This window comes from Salmo salar, chromosome 16 (genome assembly GCF_965601325.2).
Source record: "Salmo salar chromosome 16, fSalSal1, whole genome shotgun sequence".
Lineage (NCBI taxonomy): Eukaryota > Metazoa > Chordata > Actinopteri > Salmoniformes > Salmonidae > Salmo > Salmo salar.
In genome coordinates, this window is record NC_138306.1 from 32,297,741 (window position 1) to 32,319,343 (window position 21,603).

Here is a 21,603-nt window from a genome sequence, read left to right on the forward strand (position 1 = left end):
TTTATTATTGAATTAACCAGACAGTTGCTTTGGTTTTTGATGTTGTTACGGCTCTGTGTTACACAAAGTTTAATATTCTATTGAGGTATGTGTGTAAAGCTATTTTGTAGGCAAACTGAATGCGCACAACAGTAAACCGATAATCTCATAGATAACCTCACCTGAATACCATATTCATAATGTATCAAATACCCTAAGTTACGTAGACAAAAGCAAAAATAAATAAATATAAACTAATAATTTCGAATCCACTGTTAATCAAACAAAGAAATGCATGTTCCTGTAACCTTGGCAACACCATTCTATTTTTTGCAGCTTTTTTGACTAGCAGAAAGCTACATTACATTACTAAAAGTATGTAGACACCTGCTTGCCGAACATCTCATTCCAAAATCATGGGCATTAATATGGAGTTGGTCCCCCCTTTGCTACTTTAACAGCCTTCAGTCTTCTAGGAAGGCTTTCCACTAGATGTTAAAAAATTTAGCATTAATGACGTCGGGCAATTAGGCCTGGCGTTCCAATTCATCCCAAAAGTACACCCCAGATAGATACTACAAAAGGTATCGGCGCCGACAGAGATGGCCGCCTTGCTTCGCATTCTTAGGAAACTATGCAGTAATTTGATTTGTTTTTTATGTATTATTTCTTACACTGTTACCCCAGGATATCTTAAGTCTCATTACACACAGCCGGGAAGAACTATTGGATATAAGAGCAACGTCAACTTACCAACATTACGACCAGGAATACGACTTTCCTGAAGCGGATCCTCTATTTGGTCCATCACCCAGGACAATGGATCAGATCCCAGCAGGCAACCCAAAACAACGGCACCGCAGAAGGGGCAGACGGAGCGGTCTTCTGGTCAGGCTCCGTAGACGGGCACATCGCTCACCGCTCCCGAGCATACTACTCGCCAATGTCCAGTCTCTTGACAACAAGGTAGACGAAATCCGAGCAAGGGTTGCCTTCCAGAGAGACAGAGATTGTAACATTCTTTGTTTCACGGAAACATGGCTCACTCGGGATACGTTATCAGTCGGTAGCCACCTGGTTTCTTCACGCAGCGTGCTGACAGAAATAAACATCTCTGGTAAGAAGGGCAGGGGTGTATGCTTTATGATTAACGAGTCGTGGTGTGATTCTAACGACATACAGGAACTCAAGTCCTTTTCTTTACCTGACCTAGAATTCCTTACAATCAAATGCCGACCGCATTATCTACCAAGAGAATTCTCTTCGATTATAATCACAGTCATGTACACCCCCCCAAGCAGACACCACGATGGCCCTGAAAGAACTTCATTGGACTCCATGCAAACTGGAAACCACATATCCTGAGGCTGCATTTATTGTAGCTGGGGATTTTTAACAAAGCTAATCTGAAAACAAGGCTCCCTAAATTTTATCAGCATATAGAATGCTCGACCCGTGATGGAAAAATTCTGGATCATTGTTACTCTAACGTCTGCGACGCATACAAAGCCCTCCCCCGCCCCCCTTTCAGCAAATCTGACCACGACTCTATTTTGTTGCTCCCAGCCTATAGATAGAACCTAAAACATATTAGCAAGTGCATCGGTGATGTTGTACCCACGGCGACAATTAAAACCTTCCCCAAACAGAAACTGTGGATTGATGACAGCATTCGCGCAAAACTGAAAGTGCGAACCACTGCTTTTAATCAGGGCAAGGCGACCGGAAACATTACCGAATACCAACAGTGTAGCTATTCCCTCCGCAAGGCAATCAAACAAGCAAAGCGTCAGTATAGAGACAAAGTAGAGTCGCAATTCAACGGCTCAGACACGAGAGGTATGTGGCAGGGTCTACAGTCAATCACGGACTACAAAAAGAAAACCAGCCCCGTCGCGGACCACGATGTCTTGCTCCCAGACAACCTAACAACTTCTTTGCTCGCTTTGAGGACAATACAGTGCCACCGACACGGCCCACTACCAAAACCTGCAGCCAACGCGAGTAAAACATTTACAACATGTTAACCCTCGCAAGGCTGCCGGCCCAGACGGCATCCCTAGACGCATCCTCAGAGAATGCGCAGACCAGATGGCTGCTGTGTTTAGACATATTCAATCAATCCCTATCCCAGTCTGCTGTTCCCACATGCTTCAAGAGCGCCACCATTGTTCCTGTTCCCAAGAAAGCTATGGTAACTGAGCTAAACACCTTTCGCCCTGTAGCACTCACTTCCATCATCATAAAGTGCTTTGAGAGACTAGTCAAGGATCATATCACCTCCACCCTACCGGACACCCTAGACCCACTCCAATTTGCTTACCGCCCCAATAGGTCCACAGACGACGCAATCACACTGCCCTAACCCGTCTGGACAAGAGGAATATCTATGTAAGAATGCTGTTCATCGACTACAGCTCAGCATTTAACACCACAGTACCCTCCAAACTCGTCATTAAGCTTGAGACCCTGGGTCTCGACCCCACCCTGTGCAACTGGGTCCTGGACATGACGGGCCGCCCCCAGGTGGTGAGGGTAGGAAACAACATCTCCACCCCACTGATCCTCAACACTGGGGCCCCACAAGGGTGCGTTCTCAGCCCTCTCCTGTACTCCCTGTTCAACCATGACTGCATGGCCATGCACACCTCCAACTCAATCATCAACTGTGCAGACAACACTACAGTGGTAGGCATGATTACCAACAACGACGAGATGGCCTACAGGGAGGTGGTGAGGGCCCTTGGAGTGTGGTGTCAGGAAAATAACCTCACACTCAACAAAACAAAGGAGATAATTGTGGACTTCAGGAAACAGCAGAGGGAGCACCCCCCTATCCACATCGACAGGACAGTAGTGAAGAAGGTGGAAAGTTAAGTTCCTCAGCGTACACATCACGGACAACCAGAAATGGTCCACCCACACAGACAACATGGTGAAGAAGACGCAACAGCGCCTCTTCAACCTCAGGAGGCTGAAGAAATGTGGCTTGTCACCAAAAACACTCAAACTTGGACAGATGCACAATCAAGAGCATCCTGTCGGGCTGTATCACTGCATGGTACGGCAACTGCTCCGCCCACAACCTCAAGGCTCTCCAGAGGGTAGTGAGGTCTGCACAATGCATCACCGATGGCAAACTACCTGCCCTCCAGGACCCCTACAGCACCCGATGTCACAGGAAGGCCAAAAAGATCATCAAGGACAACAACCACCTGAGCCACTGCCTATTCACCCCGCTACCATCCAGAAGGCGAGGTCAGTACAGGTGCATCAAAGCTGGGACCGAGAGACTGAAAAACAGCTTCTATCTCAAGGCCATTAGACTGTTAAACAGCCATCACTAACATTGAGTGGCTGCTGCCAACATACTGACTCATCTCTAGCCACTTTAATGATTAAAAATTGGATGTAATAAATGTATCACTAGCCACTTTAAACAATGCCACTTTATATAATGTTTACTCATCTCATATGTATATACCTGTACTCTATACCATCTAGCCTATGCCGTTCGGCCATCGCTCATCCATATATTTATATGTACATATTCTTATTCATTCCTTCACACTTGTGCGTATAAGGTAGTTGTTGTGAAATTGTTAGATATTACTGCATGGTCGGAACTAGAAGCACAAGCATTTCGCTACACTTGCATTAACATCTGCTGACCATGTGTATGTGACCAATAAAATTTGATTTTGATTTGATGGGGTTAAGGTCAGGGCTCTGTGTAGGCTAAAAAGTCGACAAACCATTTCTGTACGGACTTCGCCTTGTGCCCGGGGGCATTGTTATGCTGAAACAGGAAAGGGCCTTCCCCAAACTGTTGCCAAAGCTGGAAGCACAGAATTGTCTAGAATGTCATTGTATGCTGTAGCGTTAAGATTTCCCTTCACTGGAACTAAAGGGCCTAGACAACCACGAAAAACAGCTCCAGACCATTATTCCTCCTCCAAACTTTACAGTTGGCAATATGCATTTGGACAGGTAGCATACTGCTGGCATCTGCCAAACACAGATTTGTTCGTCGTACAGCCAGATGGTGAAGCGCGATTCATCATTCCAGAGAAAGCGTTTCCACTGCTCCAGAGTGCAAGCTTTACACCCATCCAGCCAACGCTTTACATTGCGCGTACTGATCTTAGGCTTGTGAGCTGCTGCTCGGCCATGGAAACTCCTTTCATGAAGCTCCCGACAAACAGTTCTTGTGCTGATGTTGCTTCCAAAGGAAGTTTGGAACTCCGTGAGTGCTGCAACCGAGGACAGACAACTTTACGCGCTACAGGACTCGGCAGTCCCCTTCTGTGAGCTTGTGCGGCCTACCACCTCAATTACCTCGACTAACCTGTGCCCCCGCACATTGACTCTATATACCACCTGTATATAGCCTTGTTACTGTTATTTTATTGTTAATCTAATCATATGTTATTTTTCTAGTTTCTTACTTCAGTTTGAGTAAATACTTAAACACTTATTTTTCTTAAAACGGCATAGTTAGTTAAGGGCTTTTAAGTAAGTTCTACACATTCGGCACATGTACAAATACAATTTGATTTAACTTTGCGGCTGAGCCGTTGCTGCTCCTAGACGTTTCCACTTCACAATAAAAGCACTTGCAGTTGACCAGAGCAGCTCTAGCAGGGCAGAAATTTGACTAACTAACTAACTTGTTGGAAAGGTGGCATCCCCTGACAGTGCCACGTTGAAACTAACTGAGCTCTTCAGTACGGGCCATTCTATTGCCATTGTTTGTCTATGGAGATTGCATGGTTGTGTGCTCGATTCTATATACCTGCCAGCAATGGGTGTGGCTGAAATAGCCAAATCCACTCATTTGAAGGTGTGTACATATACGTCTATATATAAAAGTGTATATTTTTTCCAATCAAAAGGACACGTTTGTGGTTTCCAAGGCATACAAATCTTAATGGAACATACGGTCAGAGTAAGCCATTTGTGTAATCAATCTTGTTACGGTTTCACCAGAACAAGTGCTTAAATGAGGCAAAACTGATTTTGGGTGAATTTCCTGCTGATAAAGTTAGCTGCTGACACTGCAGCAATCCATCGCTGCACTGCCTGGTTAAGCCAAATAAATAGTCAACTAGACTTCCAGAATGTCAGACATTGGCCTGGAAAGGACTCATAAATTTGTCAAAATAAAATGGTAATATATGTTTCCACACTCACCTCGGATTGCATACGCCAGGTATGAGTTAGAAACTGCAATCAGGTTGCCGTAGTAATGCTTGTGCTCCCAGTCGTACTTGGCGACAGGCTGGATTTTTACCTGCATGGAACAGGAGAAAGAGTTAAAATTAGGGACCCATACTTACAGAGAGCAACATCGACTAGCCAAGAAAAATGTGTATTAGGTTAATATGACATATCCAACCAATGGTAGTAAGCTCCACACAGTAGACTGCTCTGTAGTGAATTGCTTAGCTACCTAGCGATATCTGGACTTGAGATACAGCCACCCTTAGACCTAACAAAAAACTAGCTTCCCATTGTTTTCATCTGTCAATATTTGTGTAGTGACCCTGGTGTTTCTGCCAGGGGCATTTCTATGTTCTCAAGGACAGAACGGGGAACACAAAATGTTTAAATGCCCAGTGTAGTAGTTCTGAATAAGAAATCATTTCTCCAACAATTAAGTACACTAAGCCAAAGGTATGTGGACACCCCTTCAAATGAGTGGATTCAGCCATTTCAGCCACACCCGTTGCTGACAGGTGTATAAAATGAGCACACAGCCATGCAACCTCCATTGACAAACATTGGCAGTAGAATGGCTCGTACTGAAGAGCTCAGTGACTTTCAATGTGGCACCGTCATAGGATGCCACCTGCTAGAGTTGTTCTGGTCAACTAAGTGCTGTTATTGGCAAGTGGAAAAGTCTAGGAGCAACAACGGCTCAGCCGCGGAGTGGTAGGCCACACAAGCTCACAGAACGTGACTGCCGTGTGCTGAAATGCGTAAAAATCGTCTCTCTTCGGCTGCAACCCTCACTACCGATTTCCAAACTGACTCTGGAAGCAACGTCAGCATAGGAACTGTTTGTCTGGAGCTTCATGAAATGGGTTTCCATGGCAGAGCAGCTGCACACAAGCCTACGATCACCATATGCAATGCCAAGAGTCGGCTGGAGTGGCGTAAAACTTGGCACCATTGGACTCTGGAGCAGTGGAAATACGTTAATGGGAATGATGACTCACGCTTCACCATCTGGCAGTCCGATGGACAAATCTGGGTTTGGCAGATGCCAGGAGAACGCTACCTGCCCGAATGCATAGTGACAACTAAAGTTTGGTGGAGGAGGAATAATGGTCTGGGGCTGTTTTTCATGGTTCGGGCTAGACCCCTTAGTTCCAGTGAAGGGAAATCTTAAGACGACAGCATACAATGACATTGTCGACGATTCTGTGCTTCCAACTTTGTGGCAACAGTATTTTGGGGAAGGCCCATTCCCTATTTCAGCATGACAATGTCCTTGTGCACAAAGCAAAGTCCATAAGGAAATGGTTTGTCGAGATAGGCATGGAAGATTTTGACTGGCCTAGACGGAGCCCTAACCTCAACCCCATCAAACACCTTTGGGATGAATTGGAACGCCGACTGCGAGCCAGGCCTAATCGCCCAATCTCACTAATGCCCGTGGCTGAACAGAAACAAGTCCCAGCAGCTATGTTCCAACATCTAGTGGAAAGCCTTCCCAGAACAGTGTTACAGTAACAAGGGGGGGGACCAACTCAGTAACAAGGGGGGGACCAACTCCATATTAATGCCCATGATTTTGGAATGATATGTTGGACGAGCAGGTGTCCACATTCTTTTGGTCATGTAGTGTAACAGTTTTCCATTTAAAATTGTCAGAAATTATTGCACAAAAACCGATTTAGCAAAACATTTCTCAAGCTAAAATTGCTAGGACTGTCTGATTAGTAATTTTGATATTGATTATTATCCCCATTAGCCGACACCAATGGCAACAGCTAGCCTTACTGGGATCTGACACAATGAAAAATACATTGACAAAAACACTTTACAATTTAGATACACTTAAAAAACATTAACATGTAGACACTCATCAGCTATTGCACAAATATGATACAACATGAAAAACGGAATTTTGACTGTACTGGGTCTTTAATCCTTAAAGTCTTACCTTGTTGCTGCCACGGGCCTTGCTGTCAATGCTTGAGTCTCGACTGGCCACAATTTCAACATTGTTGGATGTGATGGGAATGCAAGTGGAGCCATCATCCCCAGAGAGGCAGCTGGTAAAGAAACAAAATACAATGTTTCCAAACTGGGTACTTGATCTCCTTAAAAGATCTAGATGGAACATTATTTATCAATGGGACGTATAGCACTTAGCAAGGTCTTAACATCGCTTTACAATTGTATAAAGAAAATAAAAACGGGCCTAAACAACATTAACAAAGCCAGAGGGGGGTTGGATACAAACCCAGTTTAGAGTAAGGGACAGGATACCAACCCGGTTTAGGGTAAGGTTGTGCTCAATATGGTGGTGGTGGTGGGGGGAGACATTGGTTTCAACATTTAATCAACCCAAATGGTTTTCACAACATACCAAATGTGAATTTCTATAGCTGAGAAATCTGTGCAGGCAGAGAAAAATACAACAGAATAAAGTATTGGTAACATTCGTACTTACATTATCTGGCACTCTTGGGTGTTCATGTTCTCTGAATTAGGGCCTGTGGATTCATCCATGGTTGACCTGTTGCCAGCTCCCGGCATAAGTCCATTCAATTCGCCATTGAAAGATGTTTTTCTTTGGTTCTCACATGGAGATGCGTCTACGAAAACAACCACATGTGAGTAACTAGATATCACCAAACGAAGACATCTTAAAGCCCTATCATTAAAAAGTATGCGTTTTGCAGAGGGGGATCTCGTGCCACCAGAAAACGTATTCTTAATGCTAAACTTCGAGGACTTATGTTTCATCGCTTCCAAAGAAACTAGGCAACCTCATGCGGTATGATTTGGTACCTGCTGCCTAATTATTTAGTTACCTACCTAGTCAGTTACTCGTCATTAATTAATGAACCTTATGTGGTAGGTAGCGTTTACTCACTTCCAAATGCCAGCCAGCCAGCTAGTTTGATAACTACCAAACAGCCAACGTGTAAGTCAGTAAACTTAGTTAGCCAACATCCTTTAACGGTGTAAGCCACTTTGTTTTATAGCTAGTTAACTAGGTAGCTAATTACCTAGCTAACGTTAGGTGTGGACGCTGCAAAATGCTAACTAGCTAAGCGTGTTCATTAGTAGCTAGCTAGTTTACGTTAATTACGTGTGAAAATGTGGCTTAAGATAGTTAACTTACGTTAGCTAATTTACAACTTGCGAACATATTAGTTAGCTGGACTGCTAGCTAGGCTAGTTTAGTTAGCGAACTGACAAAAGGTTGCTCGCAGTAACTAGTTAAAATATCTAACGTACAACATTTTAACGTTAGTATTTATTTCGCATGTTGCACCACGGCTAACTAGCAAAACCATCCAAGTTAACGTTAGCTAGGTAGAACTTTAAAAGGCTAGGTAACGTTAGCTTGGAATACGGCCTAAAAGCCCTTATCCACCTTTTCATTCCCGGTAAACTTACCGACGTTGTTCCCGGGTCTATCCAACTTTAATATGTCACGAAGATGCTGGGTTGCACCCTCTATATCTATGTTTGAATTTGAAGCCATAGGTAAGGGATAGGGGGAAACGGATTCGTCAGAGGGGAGCGAAATTATTTATATTTTCGTTCTATGCTGTCAGTTTTGTGAAGCAGGAAAGTATAACTAAGCACTTCTGGGTCACGGATTTTCTTGGATTCCTTCAAAATAAGAGTCCCATCATGTATAGGTTAATAATTGTGGCGAAAATATGCAATTATTCTGGCTGGCTTCTTTAAAGTTCGTTGTCCAACACCACAAACTAGGTGTTCATGCATTTCCTACCCTCCACGGCACTAATAAAATGCTATGTCATAGAAAATACATTCAGATTCCATACACAGAAAACAGCATGAGCTAAGAAAAATGCATTGTGCCCATCTCAAATATGTGGAAGCCCTTCTTGAACCCTGCTGAAAACCAAATAACACAATAAAAGTAATACTTTTCATACGTCTTTTATTTCTGTCTGCCAGAAGAATAGAATACCTTGTACATCTGTGAATGATAGCAGACCTTGAAGAGATGCCTTTGATCTTAATTGAACCAGTGTACCATCAGGGAAAACAAAACCAGTAGCCAACACACTGGCTGATGAGGGAGCAAAAGCATTAGTTATGCCAGTCATTGATTGACAGCAAACAATGGTAACAATAGATAATTATAAACTGTAAATCAAATCTAAATAGAAAAAAAACTCCATTGCTAGACAAATTTTACTGTAAAAATATGACCGTATGAGAGATGTGGCCCCCACTGCCACTTTACTTTTCCTACAGGAAAAGTATTGGGGATTTCCTTGTCACACAACAGGCAAGAACTGTTTCTTTATTTTCCAAAACAATGTATGGAATTAAAATGTGCAGTCCGTACATTCTGTCCCATGTGGAAAAGAGATTACATGATATATAATCATTGGAAAAAAAAAGGAAATAAATAAGGCAGTTTGACATATGCCTGTTCCTCGTCTTGCAAAAGAACACTTGCAAAGCCTCTCTAAAAATGTCAGGTCAATGCTACAGTACATTGATGGCACAAAGTGATCCCAATTTCCAAGGGCATACTTCAACTCATTATGTGGTTCTATTTCTGCAGTATTGGCCAAAGGAAAATTATTTTGGGGAAAAAATTGAGGGAATCCTATGTCCATATATATATAACAATATATTGGCTGCATCTTGCTCAAGACAATACATGCTATAGCAGATCATATACAACAATGTGCTATAGAACTACTGACTAGAACCTAAATTGTTTACAATATAATGCTAGGAACACAATTAAAATAAGAGTGACAAGGTAAGTGGAGGGAGAGAAATGGGTAAGAAAGGCAGAGGAACAATGAGCTCACATTAAGAAAAAGTAAACGGTTTATTGTGTATCATGGCTTTAGTATTCATTGTCACAGAGAGCATGAGGAGGAAATGGGAAGCTTGCTGGTCTAAGGGAAGGATGTTATTGATAATATTTTCTATGATTATTTGGATCGCTAGAGCAACCTGACATAACAATGAATGTTCAATTAAACTTTTAAAAAGAGATTTAGTTGTATACAATAAGGCAAGCTGATAACACACCAGGGAGTACGATGAGAAAACAAGAGGATATAAGACATTGAGTCCGAACATAAAACTAAAATAGTGAAGGTAAATTGGTACATTTTTTTCCTTGTCTGCCATCTTCAGATATTTAAGCTCCCCAGCATCATGCAGGTCAGCGTAGGGAAAGGGACTCTGATGGATCTGTGAACTCTCAGCAAAGGAACAGATCTCATTTCAGTTGAAGGCATGTAGCCTATGTGCCTGCATGTCTCTGTGATTGACATCTGGAATCCGGTGTAATTTCTCATACAGGTATGGATGATACAGAGAGAAGGTTGGGCGTTTAGGTGTCTCTGCAAGACCTCCCCCATCCTCAGCCTTCCCTTATATCCACTCTGCCCACCTCTGTTGTCCTTAGCCGAAATTGTGCAGCGCGAGCCGGAACATGTCATTGGTGCATACCCAGGCATCATTAATGTTCTTCAGGATGAAACTCTGATGAAATCCCATGATGGGGTCCTCATCAGCCTGTAACACAAAGAGAGAGCTTAGTAAAGTTACAGTTATGACAGTGAATCCAATCCACAGTTGGGTGCATCTCTGACAATAGTTGATTCTGTCTGGGTCAAAGCGACAAACTGCCTGCACACAACACACATTCCTGTTATTCCACTCTATCATTAATTTTTTACAATCAATAGGCTTGTGGCAAACCCCAATTCCTCACAAGGCTTTTCTAGCTAAACAGAGCACACACAGGTGTGAACAGGCACTAATGGAGATAGACAAAAAGCAAGCCATCTCTTTAGGTATCAGTGGAGACTAGGCTTACACAACTCTGTAACGGTAACTACTCAGTGATCATGATGGCATTGGCATCTTCAAATGACACATGAATGTTCTAAAAAGCAGATTGCAAGTTCAAGGTCCACAGTAAAGATCAGAGCTTTCATATAATGCCATTACTGTGGCTTAGACTAGTTAATAATTTGTCAAACAAGCCAGCCTTCACTATAATCTCGGTTCAAATTCAATAAACCACTTGTTTGTTGCAGTTTATAGTGCATTTCCCCTCTCTTTTTAAAGGGATTGTCCAGTACTTTGTATACTTTTTAGCCAGTAGTTCTGAAAGTAGCGCCCATGAGCCAAAAGTGGTCCTGAAAATTGCGTACAACATCACATATGTGCACCACGTCATTGCTCTCTCTCGCTCTCCTGTTTGTGATTGTGGCTAGCTGTCACGCAAATGGCAAGGGGCTGAATCTCACCATCTGGAACTTTAATTGCTAGGGGGCTGGCCCACGTGCGTGGAAATGTAGGGAAAATGGCGCAGCACAGTTTCCATTAAACAGCCACTTTCAAACTAGGGATTTTGTGGCCAAATGCGGAATGACAGTAATTCTGCTCGTATGAACTACACATTGACACGTCCGTGCCCAAAGAGGGTGGTTTAAAAAAAAAAGACTAGTCCACCAAGGTACCAGAGCATGACTTTAAGCAGAGTTGGAAAAACTGGTGATTAGATTACATTTTTAGCGCCCTGAACACACTGTGGTCTCTAATTACCAAACTCTAGTATGGAAGGATCCCTCGATGGCGTGAGATTAGTAAAAGCCTAACTGACCCATGGTCACTCAGAAAACTGATCCTTACTGACAGTAAGTAGGGAGAAGATGGGTCATAAAACCACAGATAGGTCAAAGGTTGTGCAGGGCAAGCCTGAAGAATTTGTTGGTGCAAACTAGAGGTCGACCGATTAATCGGAATGGCCGATTAATTAGGGCCGATTTCAAGTTTTCATAACAATCGGTAATCGGTATTTTTGGCCACCGATTTGCCAATTTTTTAAAACATATATTTTTTTACACCTTTATTTAACTAGGCAAGTCAGATTAAGAACACATTCTTATTTTCAATGACGGCCTAGGAACGGGGGTTAACTGCCTTGTTCAGGGGGGATTCGGGGATTCGTTTTTGCAACCTGCCTTACATTGCACTCCACAAGGAGCATGCATGGCAGGCTGACTACCTGTTACGAGGGCAGCAAGAAGCCAAGGTAAGTTTCTAGCTAGCATTAAACTTATCTTACAAAAAACTATCAATCTTAACATAATCACTAGTTAACTACACATGGTTGATGATATTACTAGTTTATCTAACGTGTCCTGCGTTGCATATAATCGATGCGGTGCCTGTTAATTTCTCATTGAATCACAGCCTACTTCGACAAACAGGTGTTGATTTAACAAGCGCATTTGTGAAAAAAGCACTGTCATTGCACCAATGTACCAAACCATAAATATCAATGCCTTTCTTTAAAACCAATACACAAGTATATATTTTTAAACCTGCATATTTAGTTAATATTGCCTGCTAACATGAAATTGTGTCACTTATCTTGCGTTCATTGCACACAGTCAGGGTATATGCAACAGTATGGGCCGCCTGGCTCGTTGCGAACTAATTTGCCAGAATTTTACGTAATTATGACATAACATTGAAGGTTGTGCAATGTAACAGGAATATTTAGACTTAGGGATGCCACCCGTTAGATAAAATACGGAACGGTTCCGTATTTCACTGAAAGAAAAAAAAACTTTTGTTTTTGAGATGATAGTTTCCGGATTCGACCATATTAATGACCTAAGGCTCGTATTTCTGTGTGTTATTATATTATAATTAAGTATATGATTTGATAGAGCAGTCTGACTGAGCGATGGTAGGCACCAGCAGGCTCGTAAGCATTCATTCAAACAGCACTTTCATGCGTTTTGCCAGCAGCCCTTCGCTGTGCTACAAGCATTGCGCTGTTTATGACTTCAAGCCGGGTGGGTATAATTTGTGGAACGTTACAACAGGAATCTATTCCAAAAACTTCGTAAATAACAAGGTTGCCAAAAAACAACGCATACAAAGTTGTATAGTGGCAGAATAAGATACCGGGTAGGGAGTGGTCTATTTCATTGCGTTTTTCACTCATCACGTTTATTCCGAAAAATGTCTGTCCTCACTCTGGTTGCCTATGGACAAACATTAAGAATAAGCTACGAAGTGAGTTGATGCCTATTCGGCAGCTAGTTAGCTTGGTTTGTATGCGTTGCTACTTTGTATGCGTTGTTGGTTGGCAACCTTCTACTTTACATTTTTTTGGAACAGATTCCTGTTGGAACGTTCCACAAATTATACCCACCCCTTCAAGCCTATCAACTCCCAATATTAGGCTGGTGTAACCGATGTGAAATGGCTAGCTAGTTAGCGGGGTGCGCACTAATAGCGTTTCAAACATCACTCGCTCTGAGACTTGGAGTAGTTGCTCCCCTTGCTCTGCATGGGTAACGCTGCTTCGAGGGTGGCTGTTGTCGATGTGTTCCTGGTTTGAGCCCAGGTAGGAGCGAGGAGAGGGACGGAAGCTATACTGTTACACTGGCAATACTAAAGTGCCTATAAGAACATTCAATAGTCAAAGGTATATGAAATACAAATCATATAGAGAGAAATAGTCCTATAATTCCAATAATAACTACAACCTAAAACTTCTTACCTGGGAATATTGACCACCAGCTTTCATATGTTCCCATGTTCTGAGCAAGGCACTTAAACGTTAGCTTTCTTACATGGCACATATTGCACTTTTACTTTCTTCTCCAACACTTTGTTTTGCATTATTTAAACCAAATTGAACATGTTTCATTATTTATTTGAGGCTAAATTGATTTTATTGATGTATTATATTAAGTTAAAATAAGTGTTCATTCAGTATTGTTGTAATTGTCATTATTACAAATAAATACATAAAAAAAAAAAAAAGATCAGCCGTTTAATCGGTATCGGCTTTTTTGGGGCCCGCCAATAATCGGTATCGGTCGACCTCTAGTGCAAACCCAGGCATTCCTATAATTTTTCAGCAAAAACGTCTGCTGGAAGCCCAGGACCTGGTCATCATCTGCCAGCGAGACAGACAAAATACAATAGCCCTGACTTCTAATGTGCAAACTACTTACCTACCTCACACACATACCCTTGATTTTACTAACATAGGAAGGCTTGGTCCATGGCTTATTCTGTCTATTTGCTTCGGCAGATTAATAAAAGCATAGCTAGTTATATCAACTTGATGAACAAAGGGCTTGAAACTGTGAAGCTGAAAACAGATGTTAAAAAGCACAGCTAGGTACAACACACAGCTTAATCCAACAGACAGAACCCTGACTCTTCATTTAAAACGATTTAAACAAATACAGTAATTTTCAAAGCAGGTGGGGATTTCTAGCCTGTAAGCTATTCAGTTGTTAGTTTAAGAAACTGGCAATAATACAGTACTGTTCAAAAGTTTGAGGTCACTTAGAAATGTCCTTGTTTTTGAAAGAAAAGCTACTTTTTTTGTCCATTAAAATAACATCAAATTGATCAGAAACACAGTGTAGACATTGTTAATGTTGTAAATGACTATTGTAGCAGGAAACGGCTGATTTTTTTATGGAATATCTACATAGGCATACAGAGGCCCATTATCAGCAACCATCACTCCTGTGTTCCAATGGCATGTTGTGTTAGCTAATCCAAGTTGATCATTTTAAAAGGCTAATTGATCATTAGAAAACCCTTTTGAAATTATGTTAGCACAACTGAAAGCTGATTAAAGAAGCAATAAAACTGGCCTTCTTTAGACTAGTTGAGTATCTAGAGCATCAGCAATTGTGGGTTCGATTACAGGCTCAAAATGGCCAGAAACAAAGACCTTTCTTCTGAAATTCGTCAGTCTATTCTTGTTCTGAGGAATGAAGGCGATTCCATGCGAGAAATTGCCAAGAAACTGAAGCTCTCGTACAACGCTGTGTACTACTCCCTTCACAGAACAGAACAAACTGGCTCTAACCAGAATAGAAAGAGTGGGAGGCCCCGGTGCACAACTGAGCAGAAGGACAAGTACATTAGAGTGTCTAGTTTGAGAAACAAACACCACACAAGTCCTCAATTGGCAGCTTCATTAAATAGTACCCGCAAAACACCAAGGGTATTCTAAGGGTATTCTAATGATCAATTAGCCTTTTAAAATGATCAACTTGGATTAGCTAACACAACATGCCATTGGAACACAGGAGTGATGGTTGCTGATAATGGGCCTCTGTACGCCTATGTAGATATTAGAGGTCGACCGATTATGATTTTTCAATGCCAATACCGATTATTGGAGGGCCAAAAAAAAGCCAATACCGATTAATCGGCCGTTCCCCCCCCCCATTTATTTGTAATAATGACAATTACAACAATACTGAATGAACACTTATTATAACTTAATATAATACATCAACAAAATCAATTTAACCTCAAATAAATAATGAAACATGTTCAATTTGGTTTAAATAATGCAAAAACAAAGTGTTGGAGAAGAAAGTAAAAGTGCAATATGTGCCATGTAAAAAAGCTCATGTTTAAGTTCCTTGCTCAGAATATGGGAACATATGAAAGCTGGTGGTTCCTTTTAACATGAGTCTTCAATATTCCCAGGTAAGAAGTTTTAGGTTGTAGTTATTATAGGAATTATAGGACTATTTCTCTCTATACGATTTGTATTTCATATACCTTTGACTATTGGATGTTCTTATAGGCACTTTAGTATTGCCAGTGTAACAGTATAGCTTCCGTCCCTCTCCTCGCTCCTACCTGGGCTCGAACCAGGAACACATCGACAACAGCCACCCTCGAAGCAGCGTTACCCATGCAGAGCAAGGGGAACAACTACTCCAAGTCTCAGAGCGAGTGACGTTTGAAACGCTATTAGTGCGCACCCCGCTAACTAGCTAGCCATTTCACATCGGTTACACCAGCATAATCTTGGGAGTTGATAGGCTTGAAGTCATAAACAGCGCAATGCTTGAAGCACAGCGAAGACCTGCTGGCAAAACGCATGAAAGTGCTGTTTGAATGAATGCTTACGAGCGAGCTGCTGCCTACTACCGCTCAGTCAGACTGCTCTATCAAATCATATACTTAATTATAATATAATAACACACAGAAATACGAGCATTAGGTCATTAATATGGTCGAATCCGGAAACTATCATCTCAAAAACCAAAAGTTTTTCCTTTCAGTGAAATATGGAACCGTTCCGTATTTTATCTAACGGGTGGCATCCCTAAGTCTAAATATTCCTGTTACATTGCACAACCTTCAATGTTATGTCATAATTACGTACAATTCTGGCAAATTAGTTCGCAACGAGCCAGGCGGCCCAAACTGTTGCACATACCCTGACTCTGCGTGCAATGAACGGAAGAGAAGTGACACAATTTCACCTGGTTAATATTGCCTGCTAACCTGGATTTCTTTTAGCTAAATATGCAGGTTTAAAAATATATACTTCTGTGTATTGATTTTAAGAAAGGCATTGATATTTATGGTTAGGTACAGTCGTGCAACGATTGTGCTTTTTTCGCAAATGCGCTTTTGTTAAATCATCCCCCGTTTGGCGAAGTCGGCTGTCTTTGTTAGGAAAAAAATAGTCTTCACAGTTCGCAACAAGCCAGGCGGCCCAAACTCCTGCATATACCCTGACTGTGTTTGCAAGAGAAGTGACACATTTTCCCTAGTTAAAAGAAATTCATGTTAGCAGGCAATATTAACTAAATATGCAGGTTTAAAAATATATACTTGTGTATTGATTTTAAGAAAGGCATTGATGTTTATGGTTAGGTACACGTTGGAGCAACGTGTACCTAAGCGATTATATGCAACGCAGGACAGGCTAGATAAACTAGTAATATCATCAACCATGTGGAGTTAACTAGTGATTATGATTGATTGATGATTGTTTTTTATAAGATAAGTTTAATGCTAGCTAGCAACTTACCTTGGCTTCTTACTGCATTCGCGTAATAGGCAGGCTCCTCATGGAGTGCAATGTAAAGCAGGTGGTTAGAGCGTTGGACTAGTTAACCGTAACGTTGCAAGATTGAATCCCTGAGCTAACAAGGTAAAAATCTGTCGTTCTGCCCCTGAACAAGGCAGTTAACCCACCGTTCCTAGGCCATCATTGAAAATAAGAATGTGTTCTTAACTGACTTGCCTAATTAAATGAAGGTCTAATATATATAAGACCTTTATATATAGTCTTCACAGTTCTATATATATATATATATATATATATGCCAAATCGGCGTCCAAAAATACCGATTTCCGATTGTTATGAAAACTTGAAATCGGCCCTAATTAACCGGCCATTCCGATTAATCGGTCGACCTCTAGTAGATATTCCATAACAAATCTGTCGTTTCCAGCTACAATAGTCAGTTACAACATTAACAATGTCTACACTGTAGTTCTGATCAATTTGATGTTATTTTAATGGAAAAAATTAGCTTTTCTTTCAAAAACAAGGACATTTCTATGTGACCCCAAACTTTTGAACGGTAGTGTACATTTTTACGGTATTAGAATGACAATTACTTACTTTTAATTGTCCTACTACCATACTCATTATACAGCTGTCAGGTGTGGGCTGGTGGTCTTGTGCTGTTATACTGTGGGCTATTTTTAAGAAGGGGAGAGTCTGAAAAGAAAAAATAATAAACAAGAGATGCATGCATTCACTACGGTAAGTCACTCTGGATAAGAGCGTCTGCTAAATGACTAAAATGTAAAATGTATCTGAGACAAGCACATTCCATCAAGATATCCTGTTCAATCATTCAGTGCACTCCTGACATACTATTGAGACATTCCATTCTGCCATGCTCAGGTATATTTTAAAATGTCACTTACGGAAAGTTTCTCGACAATTGCTGCTTTCCCTTGGAATTGCTGTCCCTCCCATGTAAGGCATGATGCATCGATCTGTAAAAAGGAAAAGCAGAGGTTTGAGTTTGTCAGTGGGAGAAGGCATATTGGTGGTATAGGGTGGAAGAATGTGAGGTATGTCCCGACTCCCAATCTGTTTTATTCATGACTAACTTTTCTACGCATACTCAAGTTAGGGTATGAGAGAGTGAGGGAATATGCAACTATTTAGTCATGTACCATGTGGAAGAACAATAGAAGAACGGGCTCTGCTGCTCTTACTTTATTCTTCGATAAAAATTGAATTATTGTTTAAGGGCAAAATAGAGTTACCAGAAGCCTTTCAGTAATAGATTTGTATAATAATGTAAATGAGTCATAGCTTGTGCAGTTCTCCTCCCATGTAAAAATATAAATTGTGCTACCAATAGGGGGCTCACAAACAAATTGACTCAAGAATGCCAACTAAGCTGAACGTAAAGAAAAGGGAACAATCAACAACTTGCTTGTTCTCATGATTGATAAATGGACATTACAATTATTTGAACAGCTTAAAATAAGTCTATATGCTGTCTATTGTACCTCTTATTGAAATATATTATGCTTTAGCTTGTAAGTGTCAAAGTAGTATGCATATTTGCCTGTCCCACAGTCTAACTTGATACTTCTTTGGCCCAAAACGTTCCTCAGATGAATGTTTGTCAAAACTTATTTGATCTAGGTCTAGGATCAGTCTCTGAAACACATAAACCAAGTAAAGGTTTGAACAGTAACATTGAAATAGGGCAAGACTACAGAACATGAATTGATTCAACAATCTTTCCCTTGGATAGTGTTTGGAATGGAATTATCAGGGAGCATTTGCTCACAGGTCTGGAGATATTGTATGATGCACTACTTTTCTATTTGAAAAAAAGAACTGAACATTAACAAATATCCAATTCATTGTTGAAAATCATTACTATATGAGTTATAACAGATGCAGAGGTGGTTAGACTGTTGAAGGTGATGGTGGAATAAATGCAAGGGGGTGAGGACTGCAGTGGTGAGAACAGGACACAGGAAAGCATAACTATGATTAATATTCATTGGTACAGACAGATCCACTCACATATATTGCTCCAAGCTGGGTCCTGTCCGTGTCAAAGAGCTGGTAGTAATGTTGCACAAAACTGGATCCTATCTGTTCCCAAATCGGCTTTTCCCCCATTCTGAATCACCTGGAAACAAGTTCAATTGGAAGAGACAATCTTAGTGGTGTGGATGACATAGACTAAACTCAAGAAATCTGGGCAAGAAAGACCAGGTAGAGCTTGTGGGGTTTGTACTTAGGGGCAAAAGAAAGAGTCCACACCAATTGTTCCATATCAAATAAAATTGTATGTCACATACGCTGAATACAACAGGTGAAGACCTTACCATGAAATGCTTACTTACAAGCCCTTAACCAACAATGCAGCTCAAGAAATAGAGTTGAGAACATATTTACTAAATACATTTTTTTTAATACAATCAACAAGATATTTACAGAACAATAATGAGGCTATATACAGGGGGTACCGGTACCGAGTCAATGTGCGGGGGTACAGGTCAGTCAAGGTAATTTGTAAATAGATAAACAGCGAGTAGCAGCAGTGTAAAAATAAAGGGGGGGGGGGGTCAATGTAAATAGTTTCATCTATGGATTTCACATGACTGGGAATACAGATATGCATCTGTTGGTCACAGATACTTTTTTTTTTTTTAAAGGTAGAGGCGTGAATCAGAAAACCAGTCAGTATTTGGTGACCACCATTTTCCCTCATGCAGCGTGACACATCTACTTCACAGAGTTGATCAGGCGGTTGATTGTGGCCTGTGGAATATTGTCCCACTCTTCAATGGCTGTGCGAAATTGCTCTAAAATTACATTGGAGGCGGCTTATGGTAGAGAAATGAACATTAAATTCTCTGACAAGAGCTCTGGTGGACATTCTAGTCAGCATGCCAATTGCACGCTCCCTCAATTTGAGACATCTGTGGCATTGTCTTGTGTGACAAAACTGCACATTTTAGAGTGTTCTTATTGTCCCCCGTACAAGGTGCACCTGTGTAATGATCATGCTGTTTAATCATCGTATTGATATGCCACACCTGCCAGGTGGATGGATTATCTTGGGAAAGGAGAAATGCAAACAAATTTGTGCACATTTTAGAGAAGTAAGCTTTTTCGGCATATGGAAAATTAAGGATATTTTAATTCAGCTCAAATAACAATGCATTTATATTTTTGTTCTGTATAGGAAATACATTTTTTGAATTCAGTGGTTCAACAATACATTAACAGCACCAGGAATACACGCACTGACTAAACGTTGTCTAAAAAAAGAAGCACTGTAGAGTATTCTTCTTTGGGGCTTTTTCAGAAAACAGAGACAGCTGATAGGACAAGGTTATGCTTCATTGACAGAGCAAGCAAACTACGCACACTACTTTAGAACAATTGAGCAAATACCACCAAGGGCCATAGTTTAGCAACAGTTACACCCAAATGATGGTACCTATTCTGACAATGCTAGCTAAGCTAGTCTTGTTTTGATCAGCGCTCTGTCAGTGACCGCGTCACAGCGTCTCACGTGCCTCCCCAACGCACGTTAACTTTATACGAAGCTTGCATAGCTTGCTACCTCAATTATTCACACGAACCTAGGAAATACTTGTTTACAAATCATCCCTTGGACTATAATTGCAACACGTTATATCCAATCGTGTCGTTTGAGATTTCAAAGAGAAGATCGCTACTAGCTAGCTAACTCAATCAAGTTATTCAAGATACTAGCTAGCTACTACAGCTAACGTTTCATGTGTTAGTCAGCTGAATGCTAGCTACTTACACAGTCCGCTCACACCGTGAGCATGACATGGGCAATGTTGGACTCTTTCTTTGACTTTGGCTGAGCTAGCTAGCATAGGCAAGGCTAATATCAAAGATCAAACGTTGGTTGTCTGACTAGCTCGATGTCCCGTATTGCTTAGCTAATAAAATGCAATCAAAGGGCTAGAAAATGTCATTCTAAAGTGAATGCTAGATATACAAGTGGTATGGCACGTTCTTTCGCACTATCGACTGCTAAAAATACCCTAACCGTTCCTCAACATACTGAAGCTTCTTTCGACCGGGCCCAGACAGAACATAGGCGTGTCCTAGCTATCACTTTTGGCGAGCCACCGCCTGTCAAAAAGGTATATAAACTAATCCATTCTCAAACATAATAGGATACGGTTGTCGCTAGAAGACAACAAATGTTTTTATTTAATATAGAATGACATGTTTTAGAAAAGCAACTTACCGCGAACCCAAAACCGTGCCCCGGCTTCCAGTTATGGCGATTACACCAGTTTAGGCGCATGCTCATCTGTCGAATGCTACGTGGGAAATGAAGTTCTTCAATCTATACAGCTGGTCGGTTTTTCCACCTACACGAAACTCTCAATATACAGAAATATTGTACCTTTTAAATCAGCCCACTTTAATGAAGGTAAACTACATTTGTTGTGGAAATTATGAGGATGGGTAGAATGGCCATGGTTTTACATGCGGACATCCACAAGATGGCACAGTTCTAATGA

At 41.2% G+C, this 21,603-nt stretch overlaps 2 protein-coding genes across 4 annotated transcripts in view; both read right to left on the reverse strand.

Annotated features, from left to right (window-relative positions):
* The window catches only part of LOC106573747 (enhancer of mRNA-decapping protein 4), a 39,809-nt gene extending 30,980 nt beyond the window's left edge, over positions 1-8,829 (reverse strand). For both annotated transcript variants that reach the window (XM_014149082.3, XM_014149081.3), the window contains exons 1-4: positions 8,620-8,829; positions 7,664-7,808; positions 7,151-7,262; positions 5,173-5,272 (exon numbers count right to left, since the gene is read on the reverse strand). In XM_014149082.3, coding sequence (XP_014004557.1) covers positions 5,173-5,272; positions 7,151-7,262; positions 7,664-7,808; positions 8,620-8,707 — 445 coding nt within the window. In that variant the 5' untranslated portion in view covers positions 8,708-8,829. The remainder of the gene's footprint in view (positions 1-5,172; positions 5,273-7,150; positions 7,263-7,663; positions 7,809-8,619) is intronic.
* Positions 8,830-9,119: 290 nt separating this feature from the next.
* On the reverse strand, positions 9,120-21,599 carry nutf2 (nuclear transport factor 2). 2 transcript variants are annotated; one of them, XM_014149079.3, is made up of 5 exons: positions 21,324-21,599; positions 19,106-19,214; positions 17,980-18,051; positions 17,669-17,767; positions 9,120-10,746 (listed from the first exon to the last, which is right to left on the reverse strand). In XM_014149079.3, the coding sequence occupies exons 2-5, from the start codon at positions 19,202-19,204 to the stop codon at positions 10,633-10,635; spliced, it is 384 nt and encodes a 127-aa protein (XP_014004554.1). In that variant the 5' UTR covers positions 19,205-19,214; positions 21,324-21,599; the 3' UTR covers positions 9,120-10,632. The 2 variants fall into 2 exon arrangements, with proteins under 2 accessions (XP_014004554.1, XP_014004555.1); XM_014149080.3 differs by lacking the exon at positions 21,324-21,599 and adding an exon at positions 20,868-21,154.
* Between the last annotated feature and the right edge of the window lie 4 nt (positions 21,600-21,603).